The sequence below is a fragment of the Meles meles genome, chromosome 1, assembly GCF_922984935.1.
Source record: "Meles meles chromosome 1, mMelMel3.1 paternal haplotype, whole genome shotgun sequence".
Taxonomy (NCBI): Eukaryota; Metazoa; Chordata; class Mammalia; order Carnivora; family Mustelidae; genus Meles; species Meles meles.
Window position 1 is genome coordinate 31,288,062 of NC_060066.1, and position 16,399 is coordinate 31,304,460.

The window sequence follows — 16,399 nt, forward strand, 5'->3', positions numbered from 1 at the left end:
TTGCCTTTTCCACTTTTAAAAGTCCTTTCAAATAAATCAGGAATCTAGAGAGTGTCTTCAAATGGCTTTTCCATGAGATGCCCACACATGTGGCTGTAAAGTATAGAATCTTATCAGGTGTTTGCTTGTTTGCACCTTATCAGATATGATGACTTACTTATCCATATGCTCAGTTAATTTCAGTGTCCTGTTGAGGTGAAAAATTACAGATTTAAGGTCAATTCCTGTACTATGATCCACATAGTGATGATGGTCCAGTAAGTAACACAAGGATTATCCTTAAAGCAATAACTTGATCCACATATATTGTGATGCTTGCTAAATACTAGAAAGACAGGAACCATTAACCACATCTAAGATTTTAAAAGAATATTTGAATTGACCCCTTTATGGCTCATTATTGGGAAGTAAGTAGGATCAAGGACTTTGGCTTTTTTTTTTTTTTAATCATAGAGGCATTGTTTTTTTTTTGTAATTAGCAATGTCCGTATTTTATTTTATTTATTTATTTTTATTTTTTATTTTTTTCTTAATTAATTTATTTTTTCAGCATAACAGTATTCATTGTTTTTGCACAACACCCAGTGCTCCATGCAAAACGTGCCCTCCCTATTACCCACCACCTGTTCCCCCAACCTCCCACCCCTGACCCTTCAAAACTCTCAGGTTGTTTATCAGAGTCCATAGTCTCTTATGGTTTGCCTCCCCTTCCAATTTTTTTTTTTTATAAACATATAATGTATTTTTATCCCCAGGGGTACAGGTCTGTGAATCACCAGGTTTACACACTTCACAGCACTCATGATAGCACATACCCTACCCAATGTCCATAACCCCCTCCCCCTCTCCCAATCCCACCTCCTCCCAGCAACCCCCAGTTTGTTTTGTGAGATTAAGAGTCATTTATGCCATTTGCAACGACGTGGATGGAACTAGAGGGTATCATGCTTAGTGAAATAAGTCAATCGGAGAAAGACAACTATCATATGATCTCCCTGATATGAGGACATGGAGATGCAACATGGGGGGTTAGGGGGATAGGAGAAGAATAAATGAAACAAGATGGGATTGGGAGGGAGACAAACAATAAAGGACTTTGGCTTTTTACATTGTCTCTGTTATAACAAAGACTAATTGCCTTCTGTGTTCTGTACTAGATTTGCTACAACCCAGAATTACCAATTCCAAGGAAGTTTTCTCGTGAGGGTTCATCTGAGTTGAAGTGACCCTCTGCCTCAGCTTTATGGTTCTTCCTTCAAGTCAACCCAGTGGTAGACATGCCATCTGGATTGAAATTGGCTGGGCAAATAAAAGGGAGGGCCAGATAAAGTCAACAGTTACTGCAATCAGGGTGTCAGGTTGCTTTTTGACTGAATGTTGGCTGGTGAAAGACCGACATGCACCTGCTTATGTCCCTATTCTTTCCCTTTAGATCATGATGATTAGGTTATAGAGACAAGGCTAAATGAGAAGAATGAATAATGGTTCTTTCCTAAGGCTTTCTAGATTTATTTGCTGATAATGGTGTGCACAAAGTCTCTGAATTGCCATACCATGATTTTAAAATTTAGTTCAGATAAACTGCTTTACTTTTCTTTTTTTTTTTTTTCCATTCAACTGCTCTCTCTTCTGGGCAGCCTTCCCCAAGTTTACCTGGCAGATAGAATATATTTTCCCTGAATATTCTCAGTGAACTTGATACATATCAAAAAATAACAATCTCTGATTGATGCTATATTCAAGCTGGTAATATTATAGCTCTAGAGGCTGTTGCTAGTCTCTTGAGACCAGGTAGAGAGTCATCAACTGTGTCAAAAAAAAAAAAAGATAAAGAAAACAATTCCTCTTCACACTCTTTGAAATCTGATTATGATTTACCTAAAATTCTATTCTACATTGTTTATGATTGAGTAAATTATCTTTTTTTTCTTAAGCTAGCTTGAATTCTTCTCTATCATGGAAGGTACTAATTATGGATATAGCTATCTTGAGTTATCATAGGAGACCCACTAATATAGTAGGACTTTCTCCCATCTGACTGTGATTATGTTAAGAACAAACTGTGGTTTTCTTATGTATGTATCTTCACTATCTAGGAAAAGTCATGCATGTAGAAGATGCTCAATCAATATTTGTTGAATTAATAAATATAGCACAGATTTTTTAAAGATTTATTTATTTATTTATTTGTCAGCGGGGGGAAGCACACAAGAAGGGGAGCAGCAGGCAGAGAGAGAGCAGCAAGCTTCCCACTGAGAAGGGATCCTGATGAAGGACTCTAACCCAGGACCTTAGGATCATGACCTGAGCCAAAGGCAGTTGCTTAACTGACTGAGCTACCCAGGTGTCCCAATATAGCATAGATTAAATTAAGAGGAGACAGACAGCCTATTAAATTGAGAAACTAATGAAAAAAAAACAACCACAGTCTATTTGTCTTATATTTAGGTTGTCATTATTTTTAAACAGATGGCAACAGACGAGTATAGTGGAACCAGTGGGACTGTAAGAGAAAGAACACAGACTTTGAAAGGAAAGATTAGACAATGTTAAGCAAATGAAAGTTGATGTAGCAGTAAGAACAGTCCAACAGACAAATAGAAATATGAATCAGGATGTCAAGAGAGAAGCAAACATACAGTATCAAAAATGCTTATATCAAAAACCTAATGGGTAGAAGTTTGAAGGCATGATAATTTGCAAAAAGAGCAATATATAAGGAACAGAGATCTGAGAATGGAGTCAGCATCTATATGGGGGTGAGGAGAGGAAGAGAACCTAATGAAGATGAAAGAGAAAAGACAGAGAAAAGGGACAAAGAGAGATCAACACAAAAGGCAAGGGGAGGGGGTTATGGACATTGGGGAGGGTATGTGCTATGGTGAGTGCTATGAAGTGTGTAAACCTGGCGATTCACAAACCTGTACCCCTGGGGATAAAAATATATGTTTATAGAAAAAATAAAAAATAAAAAATAAAGGCAAGGGGAAAGATAGGCAAGGCCAACTTCAGTAGTATAGGGGAATAAGGTGGAAGAGGTATTAAATGGCTTTGATCTTCATAGTAAACCATAAAACAAGGTCATATATAAAGAATGAGAGTGATAGGATTAAGATTTAGCCTTGAAAACTTCTTAGGAAATGTAATAGAAAATCTAGGGGCACCTGGGTGGCTCAATCGGTTAAGCATGTGACTCTTGATTTCATCTCAAGTCATGATCTCAGGGCAGTGAGATTGAGCCCTGTGTGAGGTTCCATGCCCAGCATGGAGTCTGCTTGAGATTCTCGCTCCCTCTCCCTTTGCCCCTCCCCCGCTCATGTTCCCTTGCTGTCTCTCTCTAAAATAAATAAAATCTTTTAAAAAATCTATTAGAAATGACCAAAGGTTTGACTGAGCAGCATGAAGAACATAGCTGAGTTTAGAAAACATGCATTTGGATGGCATTAAAAAGCCTCTTTTCAGTGTTTGCAATCTGGAAGCAGGGGCGAGAAAATGAATAAATGTCCTTCCTTGAGTTGGGTTTTACCCATGCAAGGGATTTGTAGATGAAAGGACAGTGGGTAGAGAGCACCAGGAATTCCACCTGAACTGTTTTTTTAACCCCACTGCCTGACAGTGAGATAGAAGTTAGGAAGAAAGGGAAGGGAAGCTGATGAGGGACTAATAGTAATGGTGGAGATCCAGATTCTCAATTAAAGGAAAGACTAACTCATTAAGAACTAAAGGGAGAGGAAAAAAAGAGTACAATGTCAAAGAAGGAACTTTTAGATATCAAGATCAATTTTTTAATTCATGCTTTTTAACCAGTCTATTATTATAAGAAGTCTGAGCTGCTTTGACAGATAAACACCTCAATCAGCTGTCTATCTCCCCTGGCTCTGTCCAGTTGATGCTTCTTTTATCCTCTCTCATCACATTTCCCATATCTGTATCTTATCATTCACCATACATTCCTCTAGATATTATCTTCCACTTTACTGAGTCTCAAGACCTCCTACAAAAATGTATCCTTAGTTCTGACACTTTTAATGGTCAGTAAATCATCTTTTTATTGTCCTTGTTTTAAAATGTTTATTATGTGTCTAATTTTACAGTATGTAACCATAATATCTCTAATACATGACAAAGTAAATAATTAGTCATGCAAATTAAAGTTATGGGATAAAACTTCTGCAATCAATGTGTCGTTATGTACATCTCATCTGAAATTATCTTTTTTTTTAAAGATTTTATTTATTTATTTGACAGAGATCACAAGTAGGCAGAGAGGCAGGCAGAGAGAGAGGAGGAAGCAGGCTCCCCACTGAGCAGAGAGCCCAATGCGGGGCTTGATCCCAGGACCCCGAGATCATGACCTGAGCTGAAGGCAGAGGCTTTAACCCACTGAGCCACCCAGGCGCCCCTGAAATTATCTTTAAACTATTCAAATTAAGTTTATATATGCAACAAGATTAGATTACTTGGATTTTTTTAGATTTAAACAATGGTATTATATGATATAGTCAATGAACAAAATAAACCAGTTAGCTAACTTTGATAAGCAGAGGCCTTTTTAATATAATCCTAAATGTAACCAGTCAAATGTAACTGCCCTAACATTTGGTCAGCTAGAATACTGGATTTGAGGGTGGAAGATCCACTATTCCATTGACTGGACTTGCTGGCCTTCTCCAGCCTACTAGTGTCACTTCTGAAAGAATGAATAATAATATAATCTTTCCATTAATAATAATATTACTATTACTATAGCAATAACTACCATTTCTTGAGTTCTTTTATTTCAGTCACTCTGCTTTGTGTTACATAATCTAAACACTTGCCTCAGAGATATGTTTAACTGCCCTACTTTGTAGATTGTAAAAAGAAAAACTAAAGATCAGTCCACTTTTGCGGAAGGGCCTTTTTCAAACCATGGTATATAATACAAATGTCAAAGGTAAGCTGGGAATGGAGCTTTTATGCTGATCTTAAGTGCTTTAATACTGTAAAATATAGCCCAGATCAAACTTTTAGACATAATGTTTACTAATTAATAAGTAATTAAATAGAAGCACTCCAGCCTTTCTGGAAAGAATGACCATTTCTTTTGGAAAGAATGTGTTTCTGTTTTTTAAAAATGCCAAACTATATTTCAAGAGAATGAAATATCTTCATAAGATATGTTGCCATTATAGTAACAACAAATCCATAGTATAACCACAGTACTATTTGTACCTTTTATGATGGAATCTTTAAACCATTTTTCCAGTTATAAGCCTTAGCATTCATGGCTTGAACATCATTTTTATACAATTAGTTTCCATAAAAATAAGCTAATACTCAAGTTCTTTTCTTTTTCTCTGTTATGAAAAATGTGTGTGGGTTTCCCTCTTCCCACACAACAGCCTTTCACCAACATCTTCCTGAGTAGGAAAGGAAAGAGAATAGGAGGTGACAGAGAAGTGGGAATGGAGTATATTCTCACTGCATAACTAAACAAGGAAGAGCAGGAAGTGGTATATTCAGTAAGAGAAGCATTTTCTCCTTAGATAAGTGACTTTCTCCTTTTCTTACCCAAAAAAGAAAAATGGGTTTACCGTTGAATTCCTCTTTGACCACATCTTCCTGTGTTCATCCTCTCAAGGGATCATAATTTTGGCATTTCTTCACATCCCCCCCCATTTCTTTTGCATCTAAGTTTGGTTATTTTCAACTTGTTTCAATAGAAGATTAAACATATAGAATTTAGGAAGGTTTTATTTTAGAAAAATAGCAGTCCATTCACTTAAAATAAGCAAGCGCAAATGAACTGTGTTGATGTTTTTCAGACCAATACCCTTATATAACCCATCAACACACCCATTGCATTTAAAGATGGCTTTTGAATAAGCATTTATATATTCATTTTTAAATTGATATTTGCATACCTTCTATGCCATGCTTCTTCCCTATCATATGAATGCATAGTCCTCTAATTACTTATTCCATGTTGATATTGTAACTGCAATGGTGGTGTTTAGATGTAATTATTAATATAAATAGACAAAACCATCAGTGTACACTTGACCTATATAGAAAACCATGATACTATTAGAAGTTATAATTCTATATTTTTGTTATGACAGTATATCTGAGTGGATATTTTATTTTGTTAAAATATCATAATTTTTGAAAATTTGAAGTATTTATATTGAAATAGTCATTCTTTCCATTAGCTTACTAATTTATAGGTAATTAAAAATAAATAGTCGAAACTCATGCTTCTTAAGTTTAATTTGGGCTAGTGCTTTAGATTATTAGAGCATGTAAAATCTATTTAAAAGCATCATTTAATATTTAATATTTAATTTGATATATTTTTTTAAGATTTTATTTATTTATTTGACAGAGAGAGATCACAAGTAGGCAGAGAGGCAGGCAGAGAGAGTGAGAGGGAAGCAGGCTCCCTGCCGAGCAGAGAGCCCGATGCGGGACTCGATCCCAGGACCCCGAGATCATGACCTGAGCCGAAGGCAGCGGCTTAAACCACTGAGCCACCCAGGCACCCCTAATTTGATATTCTTATTATAAAAGGCCATCCTGATTCAAAGTGATTGAAAACAAGTATTTATTAAATAACATGAGACTTTAAGGGCAAGGTCATAAAATAATCTTAAAAAGTCTCCTTGAAAGGGTTAATTAAACCAGTTACTAAACTATATATTTGTTAGAAGATACTAATCATAAATATTTTGAAATGTGCCATGTATGCATTTAGTAAAGGACTACTAAATATGAGTCATTTTTGTATCTCGATCTCAGTAATAAGAATTTCATAATAGATGAAGGTCAGTGAATAAAATTAAGTTCTCATTAGAGCCTATCTAATTAAATTTCCTTTTTTGTTTGGCTTACCCTCTTTACTGAACTCTTCCCCTATAGAAGTTAATTTCAAATCTTATTCATGTTCTTTTATTTGTATACTATCTGCCTGATAGTTTAACTTCAGGCATTCAGTAAAAAACAAAGTTCAGTTCCCTTTTCTTTCTGGGTAAATTAGGTCAGAGGGTCTTTTCTACTTTCTAAATCTAATATTTTGAGGGTTTTTTTTTTTAAATAAAAATTTCTAGGAGCTTATCAGTCCAAAGACACAGAAAAAGTTCTATCTACTTTTAGCATTTTAAACCTCCATATGGTATTTTTATGTTTGAATTTGTTATCATTATCTCTTCCTCCTCCAAAAATGTTTTAGCACTTTTTGAAAGTTTCCATTGAAATGTAGGTAAGAACATTTTAGAAATTTTGCAGAAAAGTTGCCATAATTCTTATAAGTTGGAAGTGTTACACTATCAGGTCATTTGTCCCTTGAGTTGATGTTCTGGAAATTATAGATTAAAAACAAAATTTAAGTAAGCAAAAGATAAGAAGTATTCAGTTAGAAATTGCTCTACAGATTTTTCCATTAGTTTTGTAATTTTGTGAGTCAGCTCAAATCTAGTATTGTCTTTATGATTAATTTGTCAGTAAATGCAACATTGGCATTTGTTTTGAGGAAATAAAGACTTGCTTAGCTATACTTGGAGTCCATTTGGGTACTAATGGTACTGATATTCTTGTTCACATATTGCAATTTTTTTTTTTTTTTGCAGTTTTACTAAAGGGAGGAAAAAAAGAGGAAGAGAAACCATTTAGAGACTGTGCAGATGTATATCAAGCTGGTTTTAATAAAAGTGGAATCTACACTATTTATATTAATAATATGCCAGAACCCAAAAAGGTAAAACCAGAAGTGTTTGTTTACGAGATGTAAAGCAGATCCTAGTTGAATTGCTGAATAATCAGATTGATTTGTGAGCTTTTTAAGCTGAAAATATATATGCCTGAGCTCTCGTCTCCCAAAGATACTGTTTGCCAGGTCCATAAAAGATGAAAACCCTATTGCATAGACCTCCCCGAGACCCATATCTCCCATCCCTCTTTCACAAAATTTTGTTTATTCTCTGCTTATTCTAGGGATGTCCTATTGCTCATAAATGCTTGCCTTGTGTAGATTACATGTTGAGGTGATATGTACCTCAAGTACATGGAGAAGAGGTAGAAGCAATCTTTCGATGTCTCAAGGACCCAGATGGCACACATCATCTATAGTCTAAATACTGTGGAGAGGGTGCCATGGACATATTGCTATTTGCAGAATCACTGTTCCTGTTAGGGTGGGAAAAACATATTCTCTCTTGACTCATCATCTTGATAGGATCTGCTTTTCATGTTTACCTAAAAGAGTGGGTTAGAGGCTAGGATTCATCAGTATGTTGAACAGGATCCAAAGTAAATTTTGAAGCAAGCAAACACTATATTCTTGCTGTTTTATCTCTTTTTCTCTATTTATTCATTAAGTCATCCATCCATTCCTTCACTCAATTCATATTAAGTGGATGTCATTTGTCAGTCACTGCCTGGGGACAAAATATAGAACACACAGATCTCACCATGGCGATGAAGACAGACAATTACACAGATAATTATAACAGACTGTAGAAGGGTAGTGATTGAGACAGTCTGTTTGAAGCAGGATTTATTGAGACGTGAGGAGAGCCCTGCTCTTCAGCATTTTAAAGTTTTTGCCAAGATGACAAGAGAGAACCAAGACTCCAAGAAGACCACCTGTCTTTGTAATGATCCATTCTCAAAGAATGAAACAACTTTCCTCTCCTCTTTGTCCCACCTAAATTACCAATCCTGTGTCCTCATTTCCTGTGGCTACTGAACAAGTGCTCTTGGAAGGCCTTCCTTAATTCCCTTAAGCAGCTTTGCATGACTTTTTCACTAGCAAAGTTCTACAAGGCAAGGATTATGCTTTTTTTCTTTGGTTTCCTGGGACCCAGCATAGTTTTTGGCACATCGCAGGTCTTCAATAAATATGTGTTTAAATGAGTGAATGAACTTCTGACAATAATATCAACATTTCTATGTAGTATATAGTAATTTTGCCTAATTTTGTCTTCTTGATTATTCGTCTCCTTTGATGGATGAGGGAAATGAATCTTGGAGAGTAGTTTGTCAAATGTTACATCATGGTCAGAGGAGAATCTGGACTCTACCAGCGTCCTCTCTCTCCTGACTTCAGTAAGGATTAGTGGTTTAAGTTAGCTCAGTGTTTGTTTCCATTTGCCGGGACAATTTTTTTTTTCTAGAAGGAGGCCTTTTATGCTGTTCTATAATAGGGAAGGAGGGAGAAAAAGCACCAGTCACCATTCCATACATTGCTACCTGGGCCACCTACCACAGAAGTTCAGTTTCACCTATTTTTTATTTTGGGCTTCTGTGCAAAATCTCACTCAATTAAGTGTTCCATGACTTAAGACCAACAAAAAACAAACAAACAAACAAACAACTATGAGGGTGCAATGGTAAGTCTAGGAATAAAAAGAAGAGGGTAACTCATTGTAAGGGGGAACTTTTGGTTCCTTGGATCTTATGATATGAAGCTTTCCTACTCTATTTGCTGATATCTTAGAATCATACTTAAGCTTAAATTCAGTTGGTGTACACATGGGCATGTGTACACACCCACATTCTCATACACCAAACATCTAGCATCCAAAGTATATGAAAACCTGTCCTGGGGGAGAAGAGCAGAGCTAACATACTCTATAATTTACCTACAGTATTCCCCATGGCCTGAAAGAACCCCCAAATTATCGTCAGTTCCACTAAAATATAACTTAGCTATAACAACAGAAGTTAGCTAAAAATATTGTGACCCTCCTTTTAGACACTTAAAGATTCTATGATATAATAGAACAATTTCTAAGGATTTGAAATTAATATTCACACTTTCACAATCTTTTTCACTCTATCACCCAGTCCTGCCATGTGGCTCCAGGTTTTGGCAAAGGGAACATTACAAATAAGTTTTGATCATTCCATGAATTTTAATTCATAATTCAATAACCATAACCATTATTTTGAACTATGCTAGTTCAGAACATTTTGAGATACAAATGAGGCACAGGTTCTTTGCAGACCTACTGTTCCTGTTAGGATGGAAGAAAGGATATACTATCTTAAATCATAATTTTGAATAAATTTGCTTTTAATACTTACATAAAAACGTGGGTTAGAGGATCCACTTCACTAGTTCAGTAACTGACTCCTGTGTTGGTTTCATCAGGATGGCATTATTTAAACTTATACCTCTGCAAAATGATGGATTTTGCATATGATGGAGCTTCAGGGTTGTTCTTGAGTAAATGAAATCTAAAATACTAAATTCATAAATGTCAGCTATCTGCTCAGTTAAACTTTAAGGTTTGGGCCTAAGAAAAAATAGTAACCTGAGCAGGTAAGAAGCTTTTCAGAGGAAAGAAGCTCACGTGGCATCTGGTCAGGACCATCATTAGATTTTAGTTTTATTGGCGATAGACCATAGTGAGAGGGAGATATCACTGAGTAGAAGAGAGTAAGACTTATTGGGCTTTCTTAATTTAGGTGTTCCTTCCTGGTTTTATTCTTTCCCCTTTATGATCACGGATCCTCCCACAAGTAGTAATGTTGTTCTATTCTGGGAACTTTAGACTGATAAACCTGCACTTTTTAAAGATAGCAGTTTTAAAAATATCTCACTTAGCAAGGCACTAGTAAGAAAAATTATTGTGCAAATTTTTTTCTGGTATTATTTAGAAGCTAGTTAATTTAGTAGTTAAAATTCATTTACAGTTTTCCAGGTATATTCTAAGGACTTTAGATGTAAAAACTCACCTGTTTACTATTTTCAGTAACTCTATCAGATAGGTGTTTCCAATATCATCATTTTAGAAAAATAACTTGCCCAAGTCACATAGTTATTGAACACAGGCTTTGTAATAACAGCATCAACTCCAGACTGTATCTCTTAGCAGGGGACTAAATGAGATAATTATGTTAGTGGTGACTAAAGTTGCACCACTTACAATTTCTTTAATCTGAACCTATATGAATGACACAGAAAAGAGTTTATTATCAGAAAATTATGTAAGATTGATTCATGTTCTGATTATAAACCACCCTGGTCCCTTCTACGTTGTAATCTCATTTACTTCTCCTGTATTGATATAAATCATTGGAATTCTCTGAATCTTGTAAAAAATGCTTGGAAAATGCATTTTTATGATCATCACTCTTCCAAATAGATTGTGCTTTGTAGATATAAAATTTGGTGCTACCTTTGGATATGCTTAGCAAAAGCTTTGCTTATTGTTATGCATGGGGAAGTTCTAGCAAGGGTATGAAACTCAAGGCAAGCCAACAAAAAATAAAACAAGTTCAAATATGTAAGATATGGGCTATGGACCAATCAATAAAATTGGACTATTTAGGCAATTAACAAAGAGTATTAGGAAGTATTCATCCTGTAGGCAGAGTAAAAGTTGCATGTATACAGAATTAGTATACATTTATTTTTCTAACTGACATCATTCCCTTCCTAGAAATGACGTCTGAAAATAACAGTGTTACCTTTTCAAATGAAATGAAGGCAGTTTTCTAAGACTATTTAATTTTTCAAGCAGATCAAAAATAAGAATTAAATCATTTATGTATTTGGTTTTTTACCTTTATATTACTAATGGCTGTGGTTATTTTCTCTCTGAATTCCCTTCAATGCATAGTAGTAGGAGATAGGATTTTTCCTTTTATTTCATCAGTTTCTAAAACCAGATGCTTTATAGCTGGCTTAGTTTCATCCAAAAATTCAAACCATTAAATAAAAACTCTGCTGATTATAAAATATTAAAAATTTGTTTCTGAATTGTGAGTCCCCTAATTCTTGGGAAAGGACCATAACAAATGTGTTGAGCCTTTTTTTTTTACTTAAGGTTATGGAAAAATAATTAACATCCTCAAACCTAATTATTCCAACTTGTATGGCGCATAAAACCGTAAGAACTATGTGAATCAAATTTCCCCTTTTTGTTTGGGTTTAAATCTCTGTATTATGTTAAAAGGTATTTAATGCTTGAAAGCTTTGACCTTGCCTGGGATAGGAGCCAGTTCAATCTTTTCTTGGATAGAGTTAAGCTCAAGTCATATGATCAATAAATGCAACAGGCATAGTAAGTGTAGCAGGGCCCTTGTCTCCAGGAAGGACACCGCCAGATAGCACAGACGACACAATACTGGTGAATGAACTTTTCAAGTCCTTTCATGTCTCAGATCTTTTGAAACCAACCACCTATTTTCTTAAACTTTCTTCATCTGTTAAGCTTAGGCTTTTTTATTTTTCTTCTGACTAGAAATAACATGTTTTGGCTTTTTTTTTTTTTTTTTGCTAGAGTGAATCCAACTTCTTAGATATGTAATAAAAAGAAGCATGCTCAGAGATCAATGTCGGTATTTTTATATTTATATATTATTATTATCAATCATAATATAGAAAATACATATATAAAATATGTTATATAAGATATATTAATAAATATTATTAAGCTAGTGATCTTAAGGACAATTTATTGAACTACTGCATTTTTTAATTTTGTACATTCCATATTATTCTAATTATAAATGATAAATTATATGCCATAGTAAATATAATAGTAAAATATGCTATAATGCATAAGATATTATATACAGAGGCTATAATGCATAATGTAAATACTTACTATCTCATATGTAAAATACATCTAAGAAATGAGAGTTGTAACAAAGCCTATTATGTACCAAGCACTATTCTAAAAATCCTACATGCATTGACTCATTTAGTCCTTGCGAAGACCTAAGTGATAGAACAGAGTTGGGATTTGAACACTGGTAATTTGGTACCCAAGTCCATGCCCCTAATCAATATGCCCTTCAGCTCTATTGTGACCATATTCCACAATGGCAGCTACTATTATTACTGCTATTATTGAGTCACAATAGGAACTGTGGAGCTTGTGTCCAACTTCTTACCTTCACTGTACCTCCACTTCCAACACCATAATCCTCTGGGGGAACTTCTGCCTCACCATGTAGCTCCAACTCTCTCTGAATCTTTTTAATTTTTTTGAAGATTTTATTTATTTATTTGACAGAGATCACAAGTAATCAGAGAGGCAGGCAGAGAGAGAGAGGGGGAAGCAGGCTCCCTGCTGAGCAGAGAGTCTGGTGTGGGGCTTGATCCCAGGACCCTGAGATCATGACCTGAGCCAAAGGCAGAGCCTTTAACCCACTGAGCCACCCAGGCGCCCCTCTGTCTGAGTCTTTATCTAAGAAATGTTCCTAGCACATCTTAATATTCTCAAGTCACTGAATATGTTTGTTTAAAGGGAAATTGGCCTTTTTTCTAAAATTGTGAATGATTTTAAAACCTTAAGTGCTTAGAATTCAAATAATATAGATAATAGTAATAATAAAATTGTGAAGAATAGTTTCTTCTGCACATTAGATATTTATAAATGTAGTTATTCCTTTCCCTGAGTATGTATGTAAGTGGACTCTATAGTTTGTTTGTTTGTTTGTTTGTTTTTTGAAGGGATGGGTATGTTTTATCACCAGGATTGTGACAATACAAGTATATGCTTATGTTCAAAGTTACCCAATTGTCTATGTGAAGTATACACAGTTTTCCATACACCAATTATAGCTCAATAAAGCTGGAAAAGTAATTAGATTTCTTTTATTTCCAAATAAAAGAAATTTAAGCTGAAAAAGGAAGGATTGAACTAGATCTCTTTTGACCTCATGATTGCATGATAATCACAGATTAAAGGCACTGCTTCTATCCTCCTATGAAAATTACATAACAGGAGCCCTGGCCATATACTATCCTATAGTTTTATAAACACAGGTTAGCAAAGTTCTGGGTAATTAGTGTCCATTAAGAAAAATCTGGAAAAAGAATTCTGAATTAACCAGTCAAGACAGGGTAAAAATTTAAGAATCAAGTAACACTTGTTACCTCTAGCAAAATGTTTCCTTGAGGGGTGCCTGGGTGGCTCAGTGGATTAAGCCGCTGCCTTCGGCTCAGGTCATGATCTCAGGGTCCTGGGATCGAGCCCCGCATCGGGCTCTCTGCTCTGCAGGGAGCCTGCTTCCTCCTCTCTCTCTGCCTGCCTCTCTGCCTACTTGTGACCTCTCTCTCTGTCAAATAAATAAATAAAATATTAAAAAAAAATGTTTCCTTGACATTTTCACTGACTCTTATTTAAGTATCACCAATAAAGTTCCGCCTTGGCCGCTTATCTTGGATCACCACCTATGTCCTCTTTAATCTGTGCCATCTGGGTTTTATTCTCATAGGAATCCTGCAGTCTGTCTCCTCAAGGTCCCTAACGATTCCTTCATTTCTAAATTTAGTGTGTATTTTCTTAATCTTGATTTGTCTTGACTTCTCTGGAATATTTGATTAAGTGGATCATTTCCCCAAATCAAAGTCATCCTCAGCTTCAATTTTATTAATCAGGTTTACCTATCTTATGTTTCCTTCTTGCATTTCTGTTTATTCAACAAATATTCATTTAGTACCAGCTGTAGGCTAGACACGGTTCTAGGCACTGGAGACAGTGACAAATAAAGGTTATTGATGTATTTTACCTCCATCAGTTCACCAAAGTCCATTTTTGGATCCTCCTCCTTCCTGCACATATACACTCTGACCACTTTTTTTTTAGTTCTTTAAATAATCCATTTTCATGTTATCAACTAACTGCTCTCAAGCAGGTTACTCCCAATACAGTTTTGAATTCAGGATTCAAATCCTGGATCCAGGATTTGTTACTAATAATAACCATTGGTAAGATACTTAAACACTCTAAGAATTGTTTTTCTCATCTGAAAAATGGGGATAATAATCATACATACATCACTGTCATGAAATAAGTTAGAAAATACATATGAAGTGTTTAAATTATCTGGCACTTAACAGCAAGCATGCTGTTGTTAATGGTGATTCCTGTCTTATTCCTTTATTATCCACATTCTTATTCTTGGTCTATGCCTATTAGGTCATCTCCAGTTGATTGATGAATCCCCCTTTTGGATGACTACCCTACCTCAAATTCTGTGTGTCCAAAACTATGATCATTTTTTTTTCTCATCTGTTAGATTTTTTTCCTTAAGTTTTTCATTTAGATCACTGTCTATATCATTCTTCAGGTCACTGGAGCTAAAAATTATGAACTCCTACATCTCCTTAAGCCTACAGGAACAGTCACTGTTGAAACTTTCAGGCATTTTGAGGCCAAGATCCATATTTTGTTCATCATAGTATCCCTAATTGTAACAGAATCAGTGCCCAACAATGCTAATTGAGTAAAAAATAAATGAATGAATCAATTAGAATTGAGGAGGAAGAAAGACTAGAGATTGGGTTGAAGGCAGAGAAGGGGTACAGAATGGTTTAGGGATTAGTCAAGGGGGACCTTGGGACAGAGAGTGGAATTTCAATTTATAATCATGGAGGTGAGTTAATTCCTAGGCACAATAAAGACATACTGATGGGTGACTGTTGTCAAAGTAGAGGAAGAGCCCTCTAGAGAGCAGTTTGCCTAATTTATATGCTCACAAATAGGCGTGGATCTCCTAGTTCCTTTCACTCTGAGGAAGTACATGGACAATTTGTCCTCTGAATGACAGTTGTTGCCACTGTTTTCATACCTGTTAGCCATTTGTGCTCCAAATTGAGGGCTTCAGGGAAAACACTTGAGGTTTTTCCCTTAATCAGAGCTGAGCTCTGTGCCTGCACAGCCTGTCTGCCGCTGTTGCATCATATCTACACCTTTAGCCCGCCTTTGAAATGCCTTAGTCATCAACTCCCTGAGGAATGGTGTTCTCCATAGCTGGGACCTTGAGTAGTCAAACTGCCATATCCATGCTATGTCAATTAGAGTGATTACTCTCTAAAGATAATCCCATTACAGATATGTTTCTCTCCTTGGGTGGACTCTGGGGGAAATGAATCAATTTCTAAATAAATACTATTGTTTTAGAATAATTGAAATGAGCATAAGTCTTTGAAAGCATTGGATAACTTTCCACATGGGGAAGAAATGCTTGTCGCAGTCAAAGGAAATACAGTATGTCATATTCTCCTGTTATTATTCATGATGAAAATTCAAGCAAATAATATGTTCTCCATATGCTGTGGGCCAAATTTTGCCTCTAATCTAATACTGAGAAATCAAGAATAATTATCATAGTTTGTAACTGTAGGAGTTAATGTGCAATGAAATATGTAATAGCTAAATATATATGATTTTTTAAAAAAATATTTTTCCAAAACCTTTATTATTATTATACCACCATTTTAATTAAAACTTAAGAATTCTGAGTTTTATGTTTTGGCAATACAACGGTCTATAGTTTTAGAAACCTAGATAGCATTTTGAAAAAATGAACATACATAACTGCCTATTACCATTAAGACAGATTTTTTAAAAATTTTTTATGATCTGAGACTAAGACAATTTTCAGCTAACTTGAATTT

The 16,399-nt window shown here is 35.3% G+C and overlaps 1 protein-coding gene across 3 annotated transcripts in view; it reads left to right on the forward strand.

Moving 5' to 3' along the window:
• The window catches only part of ANGPT1 (angiopoietin 1), a 256,221-nt gene that overhangs the window by 194,610 nt on the left and 45,212 nt on the right, over positions 1-16,399 (forward strand). For all 3 annotated transcript variants that reach the window (XM_045979143.1, XM_045979151.1, XM_045979162.1), the window contains exon 5: positions 7,608-7,735. In XM_045979143.1, the coding sequence (XP_045835099.1) occupies positions 7,608-7,735 (128 nt within the window). The remainder of the gene's footprint in view (positions 1-7,607; positions 7,736-16,399) is intronic.